This window comes from Thalia democratica, unplaced genomic scaffold (assembly GCF_965202585.1).
Source record: "Thalia democratica unplaced genomic scaffold, ktThaDemo2.hap1.1 HAP1_SCAFFOLD_670, whole genome shotgun sequence".
Lineage (NCBI taxonomy): Eukaryota > Metazoa > Chordata > Thaliacea > Salpida > Salpidae > Thalia > Thalia democratica.
Window position 1 is genome coordinate 25,422 of NW_028139667.1, and position 25,729 is coordinate 51,150.

Genomic DNA, 25,729 nt, shown 5'->3' on the forward strand with positions numbered 1-25,729 from the left:
GTGAGTTCAGCTGTTTTTTTACCTTAGAAAAAAAACTAATGCAGTTTGTTGTATTTTTTAATTTCCATATATTTATTTCTTCTTAATATAGACCACTATAAAAAAATTGATAAACAGATCTTTATCGTTTTCTATAAAATTGTTCTTAAATAAATCATTATATGTACTGTAAGGGGTGCGAGAGCAATTAAAATTATTTTAGGGAAGCGGGGCATCAAAAAGGTTGGGAACCACTGGTCTACAGTATAAGCTTACACTTAGTTTTAACATCCGATTATTACGTCATTTTACATTTAAAAATTTTTAACTAAAGTATGGTTTTATTTTATTTTCATTTCAGTTTTAACTTGGTAAGATACAATTTCTGATGAGCCTTACTATGAAAGTACTAAAAAAAATTTAAGAAAAAATGAAATGCGTTTTGTTTTATTTTCTAAATAAGTTATGCACCGGAAAAAAGCTGTAAAAATGTAAAAATAAAAAAACCAACTGTTAATATTTTAAAACATTTAGCTTAAACAACATTTTTGTGAGTTATTTGTGCTAAAAGTTATTTTTAATAACACCAAAACTTTTTATTTAAAAGAAAAAGGTAGAAAAATAATTAATTCATTTTTACTTTAAAAGTTTAAGGAAAGCTTATTGATATTTTTATTTTTTTTAAATTTAACTGGTTAACAGTTCTACACGTCATTGTCAAAAGCTGTTTAAAATATATAAAGCTGAAATATTAATTTAGTTGGATAAACCATTATAGTTGTTTTGTTGTTTGAATATACTGGATACTTTATGTTTTCGTTTTTTATAACTTATTATAGCGCTACTAATTACTTATTATAACTTAAAACAGCTGCTGTTTCAAAACAGGAATTTTATTTAAGAACTTTAAAGCATTAGTAAAAAAGCTATAAAATTTTACAGTTCAGAAATTTTATCAGAAAAGAACACAAAACAAACACACTTAATAGTTTCTTTCAGTTTAACTTCTTAAAAATATTACCTGAGTTTAAAAAACACTTAAATATACTTTCATGTTAATAAAAAGTTACAATTTTTTACCATTGTTAAAGTATGTTTTGTTAGTTTTGTGAAATTTTTTATATTTTATCTTCAAAAGGGCTTTATGATAAATGTTAAAAGTTTCAGACCTGCTATTAGTAATTTTGACTCTTTTCTATTCTGTGTTATAATTTATTATTTGTTAAAGGAACCAAATACTGCCAAATTGTTTTAATTTTTAGCTAACATGTTGCTTGATACACTAGTTTCTGATTTTGTTTTTGAAGAATTGTGATAGCCTGAGTCTTGTTTATAACTTTTAAGCTGCAATATTGGCACTTTATGTTTTGGTTCGCTATCATATTTTTTATTGTAACTGCTATTTTTCTGCTTTTGGTTCTGATGTTTTCCTTTGCTGAGCTTACCTTGTTTTGCTGTAAAAGCAAAAACTTACTTATAAGCACTACTAGTTTCTATTTTCTGCTGTTCGAGGTTAATATAATGATAATTTGCGTTAAATATCGTTTGTTGAAGTTTTTGGTTGTAGTTTGAATTCTTATCTACAGCGTACTTAGACCCTTGAACTGTTTTACCATTAGGACCTATCACGTTTGCGGCTTCTGACATGCCATTTTTACCTACAACAATATCAAACTGGACTTTTTCTCCTTGTGCAAGAGACCTTAAAAATTTGTTCGGGCTGTTTTTATTATAGCTGTATAATGAACAAAAATATCATTGTTCCGATCATCACGATGAATAAAACTGTAACCTTTGCGAACATTAAGCCATACTACTTGACCAGTTACTCCAATTGCTATAGTGTTTTTGGTTATCTTAGCTTTTTCTTTGGCTGTTTGAAACTCTTTGGTTGTATTAGATGTTTTTGTAGGTAAGTGTTGATGACATGACAAACACTGTGCTATGTTAAATTATCTCTATCTAGATTATGTTGACGATAATTGTAACTATGACTAATACCATTATCTCTTAAATGAAAGTTTTGTTTATTATTAGGACGAACTCGCCTATGGTAATCTATTTTAGACTTATAATGATTTTGCTCATACTGCTGTAGTCTATCGTAATTAATTTGCTTAGTTTTTCATGCCATTTATTTATAAGCATAACATATGGCTTGTCCTTTTCTTTTAAAAACTTCTAAGCTTTCATCAAAATTTTTTTCTAATCTTATCTTTGATTGAAAAGGGCATCAAGTATGCAAAAAAAAACTTAATTCTTTCCTGCTCTGGACACTTAGCCAAACTTACGGCTTTAGAAAATATTTTATTAAAATGTGTACGCTCATTCCAAGGTGTAACTTTATCTAAAATTTCAGCTAACTGGTTGTCCCAATAAAAAAAAAATATTTTTTAAAGAACTGTAATTTCTTTCACCTCGTTCTGTCATTTTATAATAATCTGACAACTCTTCTTCGGCCAAGACGCTGTTAAAAGATTATACTTTTCTGTATCACTAGCAATACCTTCATTTAACATTTCCTCTTTAAAATATCTTAAAGTGTCACGAGGGTTTCTTACAAAGTCTTATCTTTTAAACTTTTTATTTAGTCTTTGCGCCTTAAATGTATCGCTAAAATTATCAAAACTAGTATCATTACTTTAGTAGTTATCGTAAAAAGGTTCGCGTTTTTCTAGCATCGCACATTCGTAATTTGATGAGCTAGACTGATTTTATATAATATTCAAATTTTGAATTTCGTTTTGCAGTTTTCGTAACTCTTCTTCAGTTGTTAGCTGCTTAACTTTGATTGATTTCTTACATTTTTGTTGAATTTTTTTGACGGACAAAACTCAACATTATCTTCCATTATCTCAGCTTGATGAGAATTATTAAGATTGAGATCGTCATTGTTGTTTGTGTGCATTTATTCTGTTGACTGCTTAAAGATTCCTACAAGAAGAAACAAGGTTCTTGATAGACACTACGTGGTCTCCACTACAACCAAATATACTATTTAATGTTAGTTATGTTTATGTATTAGATACGTGGTCTCCACTTTAACCAAATAGGCTATTCAATTATTGGTTTATGTTCTGGGTCTTAACTACGTGGTATCTAGTAACTTACTAACTGACTGCTATACTTACTAGTAGTAACAATATGCTAACAGTAATAAGTTACAAAAATTTATCTCTAAGTTATGAATAAAAAACACTTTGAATAAATGCAATTTACTTTATTTTCAATAATAATTCTTAGTTCTGAAGAAAGAAACTATTGAATCACGACACAAATAAGCTCTATAAAAAGTATTAACAATAGTAAAGTTATATAAAATACTAACATCAACTCCGCGGTTGTAAACGTTTTCTTTATTCTCGAAACTAGAAATAAAACGTTGAATTTAATCGTAACTTGAAGTGCGGAATAACTTATTCACCAACTAAGCAACTAACGCGTATTTGAAAGACAAACGCAAATGTATACGCATTGAAATGAAATTAACAACTTAAAATAAAAAAAGTGTTTGTTTTTGTTACTGGAATCACGGCACGAAAACTGCGTAAAACACTTTACAACATTCGCTTTTAAATAACTTTATCGCATGATTACTGCGACAAAGCAAATTTATATTTGTTATGATATATTATGAAGTTTTAATTTACAATTACTTTCAGCTGTTACTAAGTAAAGTTGTTAGATTCAACATACAAAAAGTTTAGTAGGAAAACACAAGCAAACCTACTAAAACAGGGAACAGTTCTAATATGCACAAAGGAACGCTTTTGCATGGTGACTTTTTTACACGAAGGGACATTCTTGCACGAAGACACTTTTGACAATGTGTCACTTTTGCACAAAAAAATTTTGCAAGAGGTAACTTTTGCACAAAGGTTCATTTTTGCACGAGAATTAAAAAAAATTATAATAATCAATAAAATAACTGACTGAAGGTAAATTTTAGGGGTAACATTGATAGTAAAAAATAAAAAATAAACCAGATAAGTAAAAGTAATAAACAGTTATATACTTTAAAAATTTCAAAAAATTACTCAGTATACCGCAAAAAAATTAATGATAAAAATAAAAGAAAGTACACAGGTATAGACTCCAAAAACGCTGAAATAAACAATGTTTTAATTTCTAAACACTTTAAAGCAATGAAGGGCATTATTTCTTGTCGGAGGAGGGGCAGATTTGCAATTTTTTTCGCGGGCCCGACTTGTTTATAAAAACACTTAGCCCGGATAAAAATAGAATTTATGCTGTTAGTTACGTATAAAAATTAGATCAAAGTTGAAACTAAATGATAGTTTAGTAAGTACTAATGTGAGTTTAGAACGATTCTTTTAACTAAAAGTGTTTTGCTTAGGTGTACTTTTTAAGATAAGTGTATCGCCACTAAGCTATTAACTTTCAAAGCAAGGACTATATAATCATGGGGTTTATAAACTTTTTTTTTTATTTAATTAATTAAGGCTAGTTGCCTAACTTTCTAAGTTTTAAAAGGCCATGTCTATTTCAACCGCTAATTAAAAAAAAGTTTTTATGGTAAGTTATGGAAACTCAAATACTATGATATCAAATTGAAAAGTCTTCTTAGTTGACAAATTCAATACTACTTTGTATACCGAAAATTTATTGACTATTTATATATTTTGATAAGTTACGCTAGATTATACATTTACATTAAACGAAAATTAAAACACTCCTTTTGCATGAAAAAGTTACCTAATTTAAAAATGTTATGTTTATGTTGCAATGAAATTGATATGTTTAATGATATTTTTATTGATATGTTTGTTTAATTTTTTGTATGTAGATCGTAAGCCGTTAGACTTACTGAAGTTAAATTTACAAAGGCTCTGCTTGAAAAATGTTTCACATTTAACTGGTAAACTTTTGCTCAGACTGAGTAGTCAAAATTAAATCATAGTTAAAAATACGCATGCTAAATACTTGTTACCTAAAAGTTCTCCAAAAAAAATCTGTTGCTAGAACTATTGTTTTGTATATGAAGCTTACATTTCAGTTTTTTTACTAACTTACAATTTGATTTATTCATTAAACATGTATTATCTACCCGCGCTTATAATTACTTAGTTGTACTTAATCGGTATAAATTTTGTTTGTTTTTCACAGTGCTACATCCTTAGTTTAGGCATGATAGTTTAGTATGTTCTATTTTTTATACTTCTATACTTTAGAAAGACTCTTTAGCACGGTGTGTCACCTTTGCACAGAAGGTCACTTTACAGGCAGTGACATTTTAGCACGGTGAGATTTTTTAACACAAAGAGTCACTAAGTTTATTATATTCGAAGCTGTAATTTTAGAAAAAGCATGATTTCATTTTAAATGAGTGTAACTTTGGCTTTGAAATGATTAATAAATTTGATGTAGATCCATGAAAAAACAAACATGCTAAACAAAGTAGTCCTAAAGTATCGCTTATTGCAAAAGTGAAACTTCTTGCTAAAGTGAAACTTAATGACTACTTTGTTTAGTATGTTTGTTTTTTCATGGTTCTACATCAAATTTATTAATCATTTCAAACATATAAAAACAAACTATACAAAATTAAAAAATAAAACTAAACAAGCTTTAAATATTTCAAAAAATTGAGCTTGAGCAACAACTTTGAAATTGAATTGTGCTTCAAGTTATTTTTAAACAAAACGAAACTTTTACTAACAAGATGAAAGTAGAAAAAACAATGAATTGATACTTACTATAAACATTTAAGGAAAGTTTATTGATATTTTTAGTTTTTTAACATGTAACTGCTTAACAGCAATACACGTCATTGTCAAAAGCTGTTTAAAATATATAAAGCTGAAATATTAATTTAGTTGGATAAACCATTAGAGTTGTTTTGTTGTTTGAATATACTGGTTACTTTATGTTATCGTTTTTTATAACTTATCATAGCACTATTAGTTACTTATTATAAATCAAAACAGCTGCTGTTTTAAAATAGGTTTTTTATTAAAGATTTTAAAGTTACTATTTTTAATTATCATTCTGTTGAAAAGAGTACACTGTATTGTCAAGTGTTAATAATTGTAGTAGAATGCAAAAGCACTGGTTGCAGCCACACCAGCCAAGCCCATCGCTTTTTTACAAACATTTTCTTCCGTAAACTTATCTTCTCTTTCCTTTATTTCTTTGTCCATCCACGCGCGGAACTTTCGAATGTCCATGCCCACGCCCGGAGACTCCGGCGTGCACTTATCTGACCAGTCTTCACAGGATGGCCGATGGATTCCAACAACAATTTCAAGTCCATCTTTAAAAAGCACCGCTGGCGAGCCGGAGTCGCTATCCGAAGCTATTGAGCATCTCCCTGCGAGGCATCCGTAGCACAAGTGGTAGTTTTCATCAAACATATCCGAGTCAAACACATCAACGCACGTTTCGTTTGTGATCAAGTATAGATTTCCTTTGCGAGCGCGATCTGGTGCAATTTCTTTCCCGTCTTTTTTTACACCCACGCTTCCCCATCCAACGATTGTGATTCTGGTGTAAAATTCAATTTCGAGATGGATTCCACAAGAACTGCTTGCTCCACTTGATCTTTTGTAAAATCGAAAGTGTTTTTCCTAAGAAATATAAGTCTACCTCACAGTATACTGCAACGATACAACTACCACATCACAGTAGACCACTACGATACAAATACCCCATCACAATAGATCGCAATAATACAACTATCACATCACAGTAGAGTAGACAACAACAATACAACTATCACATCACAGTAGATGGCAATGATACAACCATCTTATCACAGTAGATGGCAATGATACAACTATCACATCAGAGGTGTTATATAATTTATATCACCTTTGACGAACTTCTAAAAAAGACGTACCATTATTAATTTAAAACTTAACAAATGATTTTACAACCTTTGAAACAAAATTTAAAGTATATTGACTTGAGATTAAAAAAAAACTAATCTAACAGTTAAATTAGTATTAGAAAAATCACAGCTTTTAACATAACATAAAATTTAAAACATTAATTAATTTTTACTCGAAATCTAGTAAAAAAAACAAATTTTTATTATAACAAAATTACAACAACTGATATAATCATAGCCTAAAACTTGACAATTTTTTAAAACATCGTATAAACCAGGGTTTCCCAAAGTGGGCGATATCGCCCCCTGGGGGCGATTTTAGTAATTTGGGGGGCGATAATTAGTAAGGGGGCGAAAGGGTGGGCGATAACTAGTAAGGGGGCGATTTTAAAATTTTGGGCTGTCATAAGATTTTTACTTTTTTTCTTGCTATTTTACTAATTTTAGCTTGCTATTAATTATTTGACCCTGAGGTGAAACTTAAACAAAAAAGTTTCTTTTATTTATGTAACAGATAGAAAAAAAAATCAAGTGCTTATGACTCCTACTTTCAAGTAAATATTTCCTTATTTAACAATTACATAGATCATAGATGATTTAAATCCCTCTCACTATTTTATAACCTGACATATATGTTATTTGGGATCATAAATGGTTTGTAAAAATCTATGTTATTTATTATTAACTATCACCTCATGATATTTCCAGTTTTTTTTTTTTGAAAAGTCACTAAGTTAGACTAAGAAATAAAACTATACAGAGTTGCCAATTTACCTATAAACCTGGAAAATTCTGAAATTTGACAATTTAGGCAAAAAAATAACTTAGAAAAAATCTGGAATTTTTAACAATTTTAACATATTAAGTAGTAAAATTTAGATTTGACACAAAAAAGCTATCATATAGATAAAAATATGGATCCCTTCGAGGCAGATGCTTATGAAGTAAACGACTTACAAACTGACCTTGAACTTAAAGTAAGTTCTTCCAAAGAACGATATGAAAGCTTTTGGACTCAACAAAAACTAAGGCAAAAGTATCCAATCATTTGAGAGGAATTTAGACTGTTGTTTATAGCTTTTCCTTCTAGCTATGTTGTTGAGAAAGCTTTCAGTTCAGTTATCAGCATCTTGAGCAAAAGATCTACTCTAGATATTTATAAAAGAGGTGACTTAAGGCTCTATTTTACTGATTAAGAATCAGATTGGAAAAACTTGCAAGCAGTCATGAACCTTATCCTTCACATAATATTAGACTTCAGTAGCAGACATTATTTTTTGAAAGTGTTTTAGTTTTATTTGATCTTTTGAAATATTTCTTATTTAGCCCGGTTTGTATTGTATTTAAGTAGTCTTTTTAAAATAATAACTTTATTAAGCTATTTATTCTACAACAGGTTTGCATAATGCCTAATAAATATTAACTATGGTAGACTTCCTCTTGAGTTCGTCTTTTTTACCCAAAAAAAAGTGCAAATTTATATTTTCTTAAATTTAACTTAAGTAAAGTCTATTACTAACTAAATATTTATAAAACAAAATATATATAATATTTAATAGCTTGTATAGATCTTTTTTTTTTAATAAAAGTTTGTTTTATATTGAAGTGGATTTCATGTTTAATCTTAACATTATTGCATATAACATATTGAAATTTGTCATTTTGTAAAAAAAAAATTGTAATAATTTTCTGAGTTTGCACTTTTTGATTTTTTTCAAAGTGCGAACTCAAGCGGAAGTCTACTATATTTATTAAATGGTTTATGTTTTAAAGTTGTTAATAGTTTTATTTTGACCTTGTTAATTTTGTAGTTCATATTCGTCGTTTACATTACACTAAAAGTTTTTATAGCATAGTGATTAAAATATTTGTTTGAAAGACAGGTTTTTGTTATTACTTGTTTAATCTGTATATAACTTATATCACTATATAACTATTATCTGATTGTAAAATTCTGGTAACCATTAAAGTTTTTATGTCTATAAAGAATTTTTCGGTTTTAAAAGAGTATAAATTTGAGGTCTCTATTTCAAATGACTTCTACGTTTTCATTTAAAAGTTTCTTAAACTCAATTTTATTTTCTAACTTTATTTATTATTTAAAAAAAAAAAATTATTATATAAGGAGTTTTAAACTATTAATACAACTGTTTTTTGTATTATCTTAATTCAACATGTATTAGCAATTAGAACATACTTAGTTTATTTTAATACTTCAACACTAGCTTTTAGTTTTTCACTGTTTTCCTCTGTTAAATTATTAGAGGCTAATAGCTAGAAAAAAAAAATTTAAACAGAACTAAATAAGCCATCAGAAAAACTGCTACAGTTACAAAAAAAAATTTTAACCTAGTTAAAAGTTTTTTTTAATTGATTACTTTCTGTTCTCAGAATTAACTGTAAAACATCGGATTTTTTATTTTTGAATTTTAATAAAGAAAAAAAATTGTTAGAACTAAGGTTTAGTTCCCTAAAGATTATTCCAAGTCAAATACTATTACATGGTGTTGTACTTACAAAACAAATAGTTTAAAAAGTTTGAAATTAAATTTTTAATTTTACAACTGACTTGCTTACAATATATCTTAGCATTAAAATTAATAAATTTACTGCATTAATTGAAGCTGTTGATGAAACCACTTTTCATGTAAGATAATCAACCAGTCGGTCAAACTTCCTCAAACTAGATCAGAAATTATTTTTTAATTTTTATTTTATTATGTGTAAAATAAACTGTTCACAGGGTTGCCACTCGGTCAGGAAAAGTCAGGAAAAGTCAGGAGAAATTAAAAAAAAAGAAAAAAATCAGGAAAAATCAGGAAAAATGGGGGGTTTTGAAAAAAGTCAGGAAAAGTCAGGAAATTTGATAAAATTTAAAAAAAGGCAGATTATGTCATTTTAATTTTACAAAATTCCTTGTTTTCCAAAGCCTTCAAACGGTAAAAATCAATTAAAAGTCCTTTGAAGTCAGAAAAAAATTCCAAAATTTTCCTAGAAATTTACAAAAATATTTAATTTTATTTCCAATGCCTTCACCTGGTATAAGTTAAGATAAAAAACTCCTCACAGTGGAAATTGTAAAAATAAAATTGGAACACGATTTCAGCAAAGTAACTCGATTATTGTTGATGAAAGTTTGTATGCGTCCTTGGAACGACGTCAGTATCAGTAGAAATGAAAATCAGCTCCATCCTACCACTATAGTTACGTCACGATAGAAATTTGCTAATAGAATCCAATAATTTTGCTTTCGAAATAAAATATCCTTTATAAAACTGCAAAAAATTTCTATTAACATATTGAACAAGTACCCTACTTTAACAAGCAGATTTTGTAAGCTTTTTAGTATTGATAATCTGTAGCAAGGACACTTCCATAGTGAAACTGATATATACACAAAAGTTTATCTAGCATAATTTTAGAATCTAAGTGTTTTTTGTTTAAGTAAATAGTTAAGTTCTTTATAGTTAAGCAGTTAGTTTAGTATTTTATGGATCAAGTTGATGTGTATACTTTATCTCTTTATAATTTTTTAAAGTTGTTTAAATTTATAAAATAAGTTTTAAGAGAGGTATATGCCAAGATTAAGTTTACACATTATTTGTATTTTTTGTAGAGTAACTTAAGTTTTTAAAGTAAATAAGAGTATATTTATTTGTTACAAATTTTATACTAAATGATTAGGGGAAATATTTTATACAACAGATATATAGTTTACTTTTTTATGTCTTTTTTTTTAAATTACTTCACTTAAGTACTGGAAGTTTGATGATAGAATTCAGCAAAAAACTGTTGTTTTTAACCTGTATAAAAATTAGATTGAAAGCTTTATATAATTTCAAGTGTTAGATTATGTATTTTAGAATAAGTTTAATTTAAGAGTTTGGTTTATAAAAGTCAGGAAAATTTTGGTAAAAAGTCAGGAAAAAGTCAGGAATTTTTTCTCAGCTTGACCAGTGGCAACCATGTTTTCATTATTTTATAGTTTTTTAATCTCTGGTATAGTTATTTTAAAATATGCCTATTTATAAAATAATTTAAGTATTTTGTGCGGATTAAATAAGTTACTTAGTATTAACTTCTAAATGTCCGAAATTTGTTATATGTGATATTATTATAATGTCAGGTTTCAGTTAAAATTTCAGATGGGTAACGTACGGCTCAGATCGAGTCGCAGATCCAGTTGAATTTCGACCCGCTAAGTAAATTGAAAACTACTTGTACAAAATAAATAATATTTAGTTTTTTGATACTTAACATTTTGAAATACGCTTTCATTTCGCTTTCAGTTGACAATAGTATTTTCTAGATCACAATAATACTAAATCATTTTATTACAATTTTGCTCGAGTTTTTTAATTTTCTTATTTGTTATTTTTTTAAATCATGCAGCCCCCATTTACCTTTTTTTAACGAGTTGAAACTAGAAAAGATATTTTAGTAAATATGAATTGCTGACTACAAAAGTTGTCCACCACTGGCCTTAAAGTTTCACCAGTTTCACAACAGTTCATATTTAAACAAGATTGATTACAGATTACACAAGGCTTTTTAATAATTAAGTACTTTAATACACTTTACTGGGCTTCTAAGAAAATAACTGTAAATTATTTTCTCAAACCTTGTAAACTACTTTGAACACAAAAGTGCGTGCATAAGAAGTACCAGGCTAAATTACATTTCGAACACAACTTTTTTTAGCTCAAAAGTTTGTACTCAAAAGAAAAACTACTTTTTAAAATTGTGGAGGGCGATTTTTTTTCAAATTACTGAAAAGGGGCGATTTAGTAAATGAGTTTGGGAAACCCTGGTATAAACCAACAACTAATCTACAAATATTTATAGCTGTTGTCCCCAACACTATTGAATCTAAAACAGTTGCCCGCAAAACAGTGGAGCTTCAATTATCACATAACTGTTGTTTGATTGTTTTAGAATTCAACTTTCGACGCAACTCTTAGTACTTTTTTTGTTATCTGACGTTTACATAAAAGTTTTCTAAATGTCTTGGCCAATTTAAAGTAACCGTCGAAGGCCATCACTCTAAGTAGCATTATCCAAAAATTTTATCTACGTGTTTGTATAGTTGCATTCTACTGTGATGTGATAGTTGCATTGTTGTAATCTACTGTGATGTTATAGTTGTAACATTGCGGTTTACTGTGATGTGAAAGTTGCATCGTTGCCGAAATTTACAGTTTAGTAAATTTTAGAACATATCTAATCATTGATATATATAGTATGATATTTAAATATTAAAGCAAAAACTGGTGTCTAGTGGTAAAATTATAATAGAGAAGTTGCTCTCTTCTAGTTTTTATTAGTTTTGTTTTTCCTAAAAAAATGTTTGTTTAGCTAACTATTCTCTGTATTAATACTTGTTTTGTAATGATATTAACATTTCATTTTCTTATTTTAAAGCGTGTGAATAAATACGGAATTTTCTGTAACAATAAAATCAATGATAAGCTTTTAAAACAGTTATACCAATTCCAAAAACAACTCAAGGGAGTTAATTTCATTCCGACGCGTATATATTTGCAATTGTCTTTCAAATACGCGTTAGTTGCTTATTTAGTTGCTTAGTTATTCGGCGTTACGATCAAGATACTATTAAGTTCAACGTTTTATTCACAAGTTTCGAGAATCAAGAAAACGTCTACATCGGGGAGTTGATGCTAGTATTTTATTTAACTTTACGATTGTTAATACTTTTTATAGATTTTATTCGTGTTGTGATTTAATAGTTTCTTTCTTCAGAACTAAGAATTGTTATTTAAAACAAAGTAAATTGCATATATTCAAAGTGTGTTTTATTCATAACTTAGGAAATAGTTTTGTAACTTATAATAGTAGCTAGTTATAACTAAAGCTGTCAGTTAGTAAGTTACTGGAGACCACGTAGTTAAGACATAAACATAAACATCATTAAAATATATCCTATTTCGTTAAAGTTTGTTTACTACTGTTGGTTGAGTTTACTAGTACAGTATTATCTAGCCACCTCTAGTGAGCCTAATAGTACTCAAAGAGATAGGCTATGTACTAGGGCGACATAGTTTACCTTTTATTAGGATTATGCAAAAGTTTAGAAACCAACAAGTTTTATGTTTTGATCATACAGCAAGTTGTTATATGTTCGAGGCAACATGAAGAAAATTTTCGTACTCATACTAAATTTAACTAAAAATTTATTTTTAAAGTTTTATTAAATAGTCTCGATTGGTCAATGATAATTAAACTGTTTGATTTAAAATTTTGCTATATGTTAATTATTTGGATAAATTTTATATAGGAGATTGTTAGAAAAATGTCTAGTTTTCAAGTAAAATTTTTATAAAAAAAATTCGAGAATACAAAGTTCGTTATTTCTTATATTAAAAAAAAATAATGGAGATTTTAAGAAGCTCCTGGCTTTACGATTGTACCTTTAAATTGGCCAACATCGACCGCAATAATCACATATATATGTAAATGTAAAGACTAGACAGGAAAGTGCTAAGTCTTTTGTATGTATGCTCATGCTAAGTTGATAAATAGTAAAAACAAAATCATTGTAAACATTACTAATAATTATTTTTAATGTGGAACAACTAATTAAATTGTAATGTAAATTTTAATCGAAAACATGAAATAAATTTTAATTTTTAAGTCAAAGAGTACAATCGATTTAAATTTGAAACAGCATTATGATGTGAAAAATTTAGATAAAGTTGGTTTTGTTTAATTAAAAAAATCAACGTTTAAATTCTCCTCTTTAATTTTATATGTTAAGCAAAAATCAAGCAAAGAACTTTCATCATGTGTAATTTCAAAGAATGCAAATAAATAATATCTAATAGTTTTAATTTTAATAATTTTTTTAACTTTGATTTTCTCTGTTAATAAAAAATAACTTTAGGATCAAAATACTTTTATTAGAACGATATGAATGTTTTTTATTAATTTATTTTTTCTTTTTGTTAAATGACTAAAAAAGTTTTAATATTTTCCAAAATTAGCTAATTCTAGTATAAAGAGTATTATAATTACTATTTTTTAGTTTTTTTAATATCATATGTTTAAGTATTAAACCTACACGATCATTTCATAGTTTCTCTAATTTAATTTGTCATCAGATATGTTGCTCCCTTAAAGTATTTTAAAAACTTGAAGTGCATTTATTTGTATATTTATGCAACCAAATAAACTGCACCTATAATGACTGACTTTTAGTTATGAAGCAAATTATTTAAACTTTTATTAACCCCTTTCATCGATTTCCGTCAAGTATTTATAAATAAAAATGAGTAAGGATGAATTTTCATTGCAAAGGTGAAAAATTAGCATTCTGACTTGTAGGGTGAACTTTGTTCTTTCTTAATCTTCTGATATATATTATTTTTTTTGACAATTGATCACATTATTTTCTGATTAAATTGATGTTATAGATAAATATTATATGTAATTAGATATTAAGGTTTATAAACTATTTTAAACTAAATATGATTTCAAAAAAAAAAAATTTTCGATAAGTAGTTTTTGTTAATAGGTATTAATGCTTATAGCAGGGTCCGGCAAACTGCGGCCCGCGAAGGGTAAATCTGCGGCCTGCGAGCATATAAATGTGGCCTGCTGAGCAAAATTATAGTTTAATTTAATTAATTTCGTTTTAAATCCCTGAATAAAATATTAAAATAAATAAAAGACTTTAATGCTTTAGCTTAAAATGTAAAAAAAAAAAAGATTGGCATTCCACCAGAGTTTTTTACTCTGTTTCATAATAATTTTCTTTTTACAACAGCTACCTATTAAAGCTTTAACTCAGCTCGATAAGCATTATTTTGCAATTTTTAAGAAATGTTTAACTTTAGATCCAATTAATTTCCTTATTATTAAAGCTAAAAATGGTACATTTTTTTTCTGGAGAATGCTCTTTTGCCTTTCATTAAAAAAAACCATTGGATTGTGGATTGACTTTTTGAGTGGGGCCCCTTAAAAAAAAATGTTTTTTTTTGATATTTTTACTCCGACCGGTGTTTTAGCCAGAAGATATTTTTTTTCTTGCTTTGTTTTCAAGGGTGGTTGTTTTTTATTCAAGTTTCTAGTTTTTAATAATATATACAAATATGCCCGATTGTAAATTTCAAAGACCCTCAGTTTTCCAACGGTCACTGAAGCAAAAAAAAAGTATTTTAATACATTTAGTTATTACTATTTTAAATGGTGCACGCTTTTTTGATAATCTAGAATATTTATTTTTGTAAGAGATGACCCATGCACATTTTACATATCATTATGAGATCCCTCATATTTCTTTTATGAGGGATTATAAATTGATGAATTATTCAACTGGTTTTTTAGGGAGGAAACAAATAAAAAGAGCATTATTTTTGCCCATACCAGGGCTTCCAAAACTTTTTTTTGTAAAGTCCCTACTGAATAATAAAAAAACCATTGTCTTTTAATTATATTTCTCAAAAAATATACCCTTAAATACGCCTGCGACCTTTTTTTGCTCTTCATTTTTGTTTGATAGGTAAGGAATTTTTTCTTTAACTTAAGTGACTGTAAGCTAAAACTTCGTTCACTAAAAGCAACCATCGATTTTTAAAGCTAATAAGACCGACGGAAGTTAATACTTATATTTACGCGAAACTGGTTATGATCTGACTCTTGGCGTTATAATAATATCGGTGATGTTATTTAAATATAAGAAATGACTCAGCTAAGTTATTTAGCTAAGTCGACTTAATGAAATGTGAACTTAAACTTAGACTATAATTTAATGCTTAACCTAATTAAATAATTAGATTGTAGGAATGCTTAACTAATTGTATATAAAGAAATCGAGTTCTAGAAATAAAATCTGTATTACGATAAATATAAACTGCTATAAACATAAAGCAAACTATACAAATAACTACTTCAATTCGAGAGTTAATACAAAAAACAGTCGCCTTCGTACAAGAAGTACGAGGCGAACACAACCTTTTAAGCACGATATGTTATTATTACAAGCTAAAAAACTAACTGGCCAAAAAACTAGCGCTTTACTGAATTTAAGCGTTTTTAACTTTGAGAGAAAAGGAAGAAAAGAACAGTGTTAGCTGTTACATTCTCTCGACTTAAACCCTCCATTTTGGAGTTTACACTTATCTTTAAGAAAATATTGTTTTTAATTATTTTTGAATTTGTAAAAAACACTAAAAAACCTTTAATATAGAAGCATAAATGAAATATGACCGTCGGCTGTCGTCGACTAAAATCTTTTTATTTGTAAAAAATATTACTTTACATTTAGAATGCTTTAAAATCTGTAGATGACGTGCGGAATTAGTTAAAAATTTTTAACAATGAAAAAAAACTGAAAGAATTTTTAGAAATTTTTCGCTCTGTTGATAGTACTCCATTGTTTCCCGTACACGCTCTTCGTACATGCTTGTACTTTCCATCTGTACACTAACTCGGCCACCTTGCTGATGGTACATCAGATCTCTTCGTCACCTTAACCGACTTGTTGATGACTTTCGATTCTCGAGCCGTTTCCGTGCGTAAGTTCAAAAAAAGTTTAAGCAACTACTAGAATTGATTAAATTACAAGTAAAAATATAAAGAAGAAACTATTTCAAGTATTTTCAAGTACTTTCAAGTATGTTTATAAGAAACTTAAAAACATTTATAGCTTCAGTTTAAACAAACTGTTCGTTATATAAACTTTTAGTGCATTTAAAACATTTCACATTTAACACGAGTTAGTTGACAAAACAAGCAATTACATGCATTTCAAAAGTTTAAATTTGTTTCGTAAAAATATGTAGTCATCGAACTTTGTATTAATTTTTAAAACTTTAATATTCTAGGAAAGTTAAAAAACAAAGTATTTCTATATAGTGCAAATGCTGAATAAGATTTTTAATAGCTCTAATGACCTTGTTAAAAATGTGTTTTTATAAGTAAACTGAAGTGTATAAGAACAAAAAAACAAGGTAAAAAAGTTTTTTATCAGCAATTACTAAGGTTATTATAGTACGACTGTAGATTTTTTAGTTCAAAGTTTGAACATAAAACTGTTGTTAAAAAACAAATTGAAATTAAGTTTAACAAATTAAGGCACTTTTTTATATTAGTAAGAGCTCAACACAAAATTTTTATTAAAGTTTAAACTTTAAAAATACTCCTTTAATTTCTTATGACTCGATTTCGTCCTTAAGCTCCTAAGCTTTGTTCAGAAAGCTTCTTAGACTAGTTGTCTGCTATAATTAAAAAAAATAAATTGCTTTTTTGGTGATCTTAACTTTTAACCGTAAGCGTTAATTAACCGTAAGGTTTCAATAACATCTTAGTTTAATTTTCCAGTGGTGAAAAATAGCGTTTTATAAACAAAATCAAAGTTTAATATTTGATTAACAAGTTTTTCGATTTTTGAATATTTTAAGCGCCATCGGTGAAAAATGAACTAAAATAATTCTCGATTAGTTTTAAAAATTCGTGCGATAGTGTTTAAAGAGTTTTCAATTTTAAAAAGCCATTTGTGAAATAAAAGCAAAATTAATTAATGGTTTGTTTTAAAACTCTGCTCTAAGCTAATTTCTAAAGGTTTTTTGTTAGTCGCATTCATTTTGCGTTTAGAGTAAGATATGTGTTTTTTTGTTAAGAATTCGCGATCGTGCTTAACATTTATTTTAGTTTTGCCGCTTTGTGCCGTCGCTGCTGTGATTTTGTTTAGAGAATTGGGCAACTTTCGTGATTTCGTCGCTTTGCCGGACGGATAAACGCAGGAGAAAGTGTTTATAGTCGCTGATGTGCTTTTGTTTAGAGAAAAGGGCAGCTTTCGTGAGTTCGCCGGTTTGTCGGACAACGTAATGCTGGAAGAAGTGCTTTTAGTCGCTGCTGTGCTTCCGGTCGTAGACGAGGATAATTTCCGTGCGTTTTCCGGTTTGACGGAAGGCATTTCTGAACCGGCCGTTGGCTCTAATTGTTCTTGTGCTGGCTGCGGTTGTGCTGACCGTTACCGTTGGGACTGCTTGTTTTGGTGCTAGCTGAGATGGCTCTGATCGTTGGCGCTGGTAGCATAGGTGCTGGCTTTGGTGGCGCTGACCGTTGGGACTGCCCGATGTGGTGCTGACTAAGATGGCTCGGATCTTTGGTGCTAGTCGTAGACTCTGGCCCTGGTGATGCTTGCCGTGGTTGCTTAGAACGTTGGTTCTTATCAGGTATTTTTGTTGCATTACGTGACGCTGTACTTGTGACGTCATAATTCGGTATGTCGACAACGCGTTTGCGTTTTGATTCTATAGCAGCTTTTTTGTGATTAAGTTCGGCTTATTCGGCTTCTTACTAGCGTAATTCTTGCATAGATTGGCTAGTAATTGCTCTGCTTTCGAGTTCGGCATATACGGCTTGTAATTTGCGGAATTCTTGATTAAGATTCTCACTAACTCTCTTATATGAGTTACATAAAAATAGCTTAATGTTGATTTCTATGTTTAGTTGTGTTTGATTTGAAAAAAACAAATATCTCATCAGGCGGTAAAACATTGGACCTTAAGATAAATTTTATTCTTTCACTGTTGTCAAGTTCGTCGATACGGTTGTACCTACAAAAATTTTTGAATATGTTAATTATCGTCTCAACATCATATATTTCATGGACTACGCCTAAAAAAGGGAGATATTTCAAAACATTCTTTATAATGTTAAGATGCTTAAATGTTTCTTTTAATACAACTTGGTACTGTTTGTTGCTAAAACCTTGGTATTCAAACCATATATATTTATCAAACTGCGTTTTCTCGAATATATCACGCCTACTATGTCTTTTGTTAATTTCTGCTCTTAACAAATCAAATTCAACGTTAAAATCTATAATTTCGTTACAGGCTGTTATAATATCTTCGAGATTTTTGAGGGCTTCATAGATTACTTCGATGCTCCTATATTTAGGCTAATCGTAAATAAAGTGGTCTTTTAAGAACCACGGAAGATTTCTTAAGCGTTTAGCTATGCGCTCTTCCCATAATATAAGCTCGTTAAGGTCTTTATCTAGGCATGACATTAAGCAATACAATTCTAAGTAGTTAGTCTGATTGTGATTGTACTTAACGTTTGAATATCTGTAGGGTACTGGTTCGGGTGGATCAGACGAGGGAAACTCTGCTATTAATGTTTTTTATTTGTCTTTTTTTAATTTCTTCCAATCCCTTTAAAGTTGGCAGCTATTAGGCATAAAATAAAGTATATCCATGATACGAGTAGATTTTCTTAATAATATAATATAATACTGTTTACTGAAAGTAGGTATAGTGTTTATTGAACTGATACTACTGTTTACTGGAAGTAGGTACAGTGTTTATTGAAGTAATACTACTGCTTGCTGAAAGTAGGTATAGTGTTTATTGAAGTGATACTACTGTTTGCTGAAAGTAGGTATAGTGTTTATTGAACTGATACTACTGTTTGCTGAAAGTAGGTATAGTGTTTATTAAACTAATACTACTGCTTGCTGAAAGTAGGTATACTGTTTATTGAACTGATACTACTGTTGCTGAAAGTAGGTATAGTGTTTATTGAACTGATACTACTGTTTGCTGAAAGTAGGTATAGTGTTTATTGAATTGATACTACTGTTTGCTAAAAGTAGGTATAGTGTTTATTCTAAACTAATTTTGGGTCACCACTACGAAACGTAGAAAATAAAAAGAAGAAGTTACGGACTTAAATAAAATGCGTGTTTAACAGTTAGGGTTCACCATTTAACGATCGACCGATGTTTAGTTAATTAATTATTTATATTTACGCGAAACTTGTTATTATCTGACTCTTGGCGTTATCATAATATCGGTGATGTTGTTTAAATGTAAGAAATGACTCAGCTAAGTTATTAAGCTAAGTCGACTTATTGAAATGTGAACTTAAACTTAGACTATAATTTAATGCTTAGCCTAATTAAATAGTTAGATTGTTAGAATGCTTAACTAATTGTATATAAAGAAATCGAGTTCCAGAAATAAAATCTGAATTTCGATGAATACAAACTGCGAAAAACATAAAGCAAACTATGAAAATAACTACTTCAATTCAAGAGTAAATACAAAAAACAGTCGCCTTCGTACAAGAAGTACGAGGCGAACACAACCTTTTAAGCACGATATGTTATTATTACAAACTAAAAAACTAGCGCTTTACTGAATTTAAGCGTTTTTAACTTTGAGAGAAAAGGAAGAAAAGAACAGTGTTAGCTGTTACAAAGCAATTCAAATCATTAACAAAAAATTGAAAATTACACTATAGTATAATATAATAATTTTAACCTAAGCTTTCAAAATTTATAGAAGAAATAGAATTATTTTTTTGTTTTTACTTTCGTTAGTTAAAAATAAAAGATTTGTTTTTGTGTTGAAACATTGGTTCATATTTATTTATGTCGATTAAAATTTAATTGTTTTCTAACTTATTTAAAGAAATGGCAGGTAGAATAACGAGTGATGAGCTTAAAAATCACTTGCTTGACCTTCAGAAAACGTTTATCGCTGCAGAAGGAGTGTGAGTTCTGCTGTTTTTTACCTTAGAAAAAAACTTATGCAGTTTGTTGTATTTTTTAATTTCCATATATTTAATTCTTGTTAATATAGACCACTATAAAAAAATTGATAAACAGATCTTTATCATTTTCTATAAAATTGTTCTTAAATAAATCATTTCATGTACTGCAAGGGGTGCGAGAGCAAATAAAATTATTTTAGGGTAGCGGGGCACCAAAAAGGTTGAGAACCACTGGTCTACAGTATAAGCTTATAGTTAGTTTTAACATCCGATTATTACGTCAATATACATTTAAAAATTTTAGACTAAAGTATGATTTTATTTTATTTTCAATTCAGTTTTAACTTAGTAAGATACAATTTCTGATGAGCCTTACTATGAAAGTACTAAAATAAATTTAAGAAAAAATAAATGCGTTTTGTTTTATTTTCTAAATAAGTTATGCACCGGAAAAAAGCTGTAAAAATGTAAAAATAAAAAGACCAACTCTTAATATTTTAAAACTTTTAGCTTAAACAACATTTTTGTGAGTTATTTGTGCTAAAAGTTATTTTTAAAGACACCAAAACTTTTTATTTTAAAGAAAAAGGTAGAAAATTAATTAATTCGTTTTTACTTTAAAAGTTTAAGGAAAGTCTATTGATACTTTTGATTTTTTTAAATATAATTGGTTAACAGTTCTATACGTCGTTGTTAAAAGCTGTTTAAAATATATAAAGCTGAAATATTAATTTAGTTGGATAAACCATTGGAGTTGTTTTGTTGATTGAATATACCGGTAACTTCATGTTTTCGTTTTTTATAACTTATTATAGCGCTACTCATTACTTATTATAACTTAAAACAGCTGCTGTTTCAAAACAGGAATTTTTATTTAAGAAGTTTAAAGCATCCATTCTAATTACTAAACTATTAAAAAGTATTTACTGTATTATCAATTGTTAATTATTGTAGTAGAGTGCCAAAGCACTGGTTGCAGCCACACCAGCCAAGCCCATCGCCTTAACAAGCCAAGCCCATCGCGCATTTTCTTCCGCAAACTTTGCTTCTCTTTCCTTCATTCTTTTGTCCATCCACGCGCGGAACTTGCGAATGTCCATGCCTCTGCCCGGAGCCTCCGGCGTGCATTTTATCGACCAGTCGTTACAGGATCCCTGAATGATTCCAACTACAATTTCAAGTTCATTTTAAAAAGCACCACTGGCGAGCCGGAGTCGCCATTCGCAACCATCGGGCATCTCCCATGGAGGCATCCGTAGCACATGTGTTGGTTCTCATTAAATTGAAACAGGCCATACGCATCAATGCACTTTTCGCTCATCATCCAGTTCAGATTTCCTTTGCGAGCGCGATCCGGTGCAATTTCTTCCCCGTTTTCTTTTACACCCACGCTTCCCCATCCAACGATTGTGATTCTGGTGTAAAATTCAATTTCGAGATGGGGTTCCACAAGAACTGCTGGCTTCACTTGGTCTTTTGTAAAATCGAAAGTATTTTTCCCGAGAAAGATAAGAGCAATATCACAAAAAGGAGGATATTTGTAATCTTCATGTATGATCACAGCTGACATGTCGACCACTTTTTGTTGAGTATGTTCTCCTACGGAAACAATGTCTTTATTTCCTGCTTTGATTATTATTTTGTCAGGTGAATAACTTATGTTATCAACAACTTTAATATCAAAAATATGGGCAACAGTCAATATCCAATTTTCACTGACAATAACGCCTCCTCCGTTAAACGTATATATATACCTTGAATATAGCAAATTTGTCCTAGGGGAAATAAAATCTACTTCGATGTAAGCTAGATAGTTAAACTCTTCATCTCCTGCTATTTCACCTCCGACCACTTGAGATGTTGCAGTCGAAGCAAGTACGCACAAGATAAATAAAATTAATAAGTTTTTAGACCTCATTTTCATAACTTTACACAAAACATTGAACTGCATGTAATTTCTGTAACTATTCCATGTAAAAAATTTTCTAAAAGTTTTTCTTAATTGTGACGTAGTGCATTTAAAAACTTATCCTGGTAAATTTTTGATAAAGCATAGATATTAATGGCGTTATGTTTTAATCTGTTCCACAGTGGTTGAAATTTTTATTTAAACGTTTAAACTTTTCAGGTTATCTTTTTCACTGTGGATGCTTGCCAGAAAGAGTGGTTTCGTGGCACAAATTTATAAAATTTAAATAATGTTTTTATTTTTGTAATATTTGAATGAAACCTGAACATTATCTATAATTGGTAGGTTAGGTAGTAGGTTAAGACAATAGGTACTTTATAATAGGGTCGTAGTAGGTGAGAGTAATTTTAATATGCGTCGATGATATTGTATTCTTAATTAAAATTATTATGAAAAAAAGCAAAACAAAACTCAAAAGTATACGCAATAACTGTGTTTAGAATAATTTATATTGTTTCGTAAAACAGTGATTGGTTATAGTAACAAAAAAAGAATTATTCAAACCTAAACTACCTTTAAAATGTTTGTTTAAGCATACAGTTTTCATTTGATAAACTGTACAACTAAACTAATTTAAAGCAATAAAAAGACTAATATTCAGTGTTTATTTTCGATGTCAAATTGTTTATTGTACCTGCCTCAATCGAAATTGCTCATTAGGGTGCATCTTGTACCCCGAAGCATTTAAGTTTAGTACTGCTTTTTTTGGTTTGATATATCATGTTAAATACAAGCACAAAAAAATTAACTTCCTAGCTATTATAAAAATTGACCTAACAACATTTTATATTTTCATATTAATCGGTATTTTTTTAAGTGAAACGAATAGGGATGATTTTTTTCTCAGAAGTTAATTTTGTTTAGTATATATATTTTTTCAAGTTATAAGTTGCTTTCAAAAGCTTTTCATAATAATCTATTTTTAAAGATATACACAATCAAAGTTTGGAAATTCAATTGGTTTTTTAGGTAAAAAACAAATAAAGGAGCATTATTTTTGCCCATACCATGGCTTCCAATTTTTTTTTGTATAGCCCCTTTATATAAAATAAATTTGCCCTTCAATTATAATTCTCAAAATAAATACTATTAAATACGCTTGGGACCTTTTTTTGCTCTTCATTATCAACTCCAAAATATCTAGTGTAAGTTTAAATTTTTAGCTAGTCACGCCCCCCTCTCTTTTCTTTACAGCTAATAGACCCTTTAATTTCTGAAATTGCCCACTTTGGAAAGGTTAACTAAGGTACTTTGATTTGAAATGTTAAATTGTGCCCAAACTGTAGAATAGTAAAAGAAAAGAAATAAAAAACTTGTTACTGCTTTCAAAGCTTTCAGTTTTTGCTGTCTTTAGCTTTATATATATATTTATTTTTAAAGAATTAGTGCACAGTGAATGAACAATGTATAGTTTTTAGAATGATCACTTAAAAAAAGTATACACAAGTTATACACATACTTATCGAACATGTTTAATTTTATCTAAAATAAAGAAAACTTTAACTTATGAAAGACTAAAACTACACTCATAATTACGATTACTGCGAAATGCTAAATAAAATAAATTAGTTTAACTCATCTACAACCATGTAAAGTTGTGTCAATACGAGTTTTGTAAATGATGAAAGCAGTGCTAGTATTTTTTTATAATGTTTAATTTTTTACTTTTTTTTTAGAATAATTTTTAAAGGTTTTTCACTGTGCAATAATTTCTAACAAATATTTTTTTAAAAGCTACTTACCTAATCTTACCTATTTAGGACATAAAAAATTGAAATAAAATCGTTTTATAATGGGGACAGAACTAGCCAGTTGTTTGTGTGCAAACTAGTTGTAACAACCTTTAATCCTTCTGCGTAACTGACTATACTTACTTGTGTAAATCTAAGGTGATTTTTATCAATAGTGAAAATTTTTTATAAACTAAGGATCGGCAAACTGCGACCCTCAAAGGCAAAATCTGCGGTCAGCAAGGTACTTGTTAGAAAAACAAACTTTTCAAAAACTATAATAAGAAAATTTTGTAGTAAAATCTCACAACTATGCTATAAATTTTATAATTACTAATCAGTATTGAGATTTTTGTACTAATTTCATAAAAATTTTTGTTTATAACCGTAGTTTTCCATAGAATACTAAATCTTTTTAGGAATAATTGCAGCCCTTGGAAGTTTAGCACATAGTTAGAAAAATTAAATGCTATTTATTTGTTCAAAACAAGAAGTTTTTAAAACTAATAATTACTAGCGTGCGATCATCGCTACCAAGGCGTGTTTGATAAAAACTACAACTTGTGCTACGGATGCCTCACAGGAAAGGGTGACGGATGGCTTCGGAAGGCGACTCCGGCTCTCCAGCAGTTGTTTATAAAGACGGAAAAGAAGTCGTTGTTGGGATCCATCAGCGGTCCTGTAACGACCGGATTGTGAAATGCACGGGCATGGACATTTGTAAGTTCCACGCGTGGATGGACAAAGAAATGAAGGAAAGAGAAGCAACGTTTACGGAAAAAAATGTTTGTAAAAAGGCGATGGCCTTGGCTGGTGTGGCTGCAACGGGTGCTTTTGCATTCTACTACAATTATTAACAGTTGAAAATACAGTATACTCTTTTAATAGAATAGCATTTAGAAATCATTATTTCGAAGTTGCTTAATTAAAATACTATTTTGAAACAGCAGCTGATTAAAGTTGTGATAAGTAGTGATGTATCGGACTCACTATCCGGGTCCGGATTTGGCCGGATCTTGATATGAAAAAAAAATCAGGACCCGGTTCCGGCCGGATTCTAATTTGAAAAAAAGTCCGGATCCGGATCTGGCCGGATCTCTGTTAAGATTCTATTATACTATGGTGTAATTTTCAATTTTTTGTTAATGATTTGAATTTCTTTGTAACAGCTAACACTGTTGTTTTCTTCCTTTTCTCTCAAAGTTAAAAACGCTTAAATTCAGTAAAGCGCTAGTTTTTTGGCCAGCTAGTTTTTTAGTTTGTAATAATAACATATCGTGCTTACAAGGTTGTGTTCGCCTCGTACTTCTTGTACGAAGGCGACTGTTATTTGTATTAACTCTTGAATTGAAGTAGTTATTTGAATAGTTTGCTTTATGTTTTTCGCAGTTTATATTCATCGAAATTCAGATTTTATTTCTTGAGCTCGATTTCTTTATATACAGTTCCTTAAGCATTCTAACAATCTAACTATTTAATTAGGCTAAGCATTAAATTATAGTCTAAGTTTAAGTTCACATTTCAATAAGTCGACTTAGCCAAAGTCATTTATTACATTTAAATAACATCACCGATATTATTATAACGCCAAGAGTCAGATAATAACCAGTTTCGCGTAAATATAAGTAAATAAATAACTAATCATCGGTCGATCGTTAAATGGTGAACCCTAGTTGT

At 29.1% G+C, this 25,729-nt stretch overlaps 1 protein-coding gene across 1 annotated transcript; it reads right to left on the reverse strand.

The window, feature by feature from the left end:
- Nucleotides 1-21,294: 21,294 nt before the first annotated feature.
- On the reverse strand, nt 21,295-22,271 carry LOC145846839 (venom peptide isomerase heavy chain-like). Its single transcript, XM_082953424.1, has 2 exons — nt 21,552-22,271; nt 21,295-21,507 (listed from the first exon to the last, which is right to left on the reverse strand). Exons 1-2 carry the CDS (start codon nt 22,269-22,271, stop codon nt 21,295-21,297), a joined length of 933 nt encoding a protein of 310 aa, XP_082809550.1.
- Nucleotides 22,272-25,729: the final 3,458 nt, after the last annotated feature.

Excerpts from the sequence above, each read along its gene's own strand:
- LOC145846839 (XM_082953424.1), bottom strand. The coding sequence starts at position 22,271 with ATGAGGTCTAAAAACTTATTAATTTTATTTATCTTGTGCGTACTTGCT. Across the intron at positions 21,508-21,551 it reads GCGACTCCGGCTCGCCAGTG|GGATCCTGTAACGACTGGTC; the intron begins GTGCTTTTTAAA and ends GGAATCATTCAG.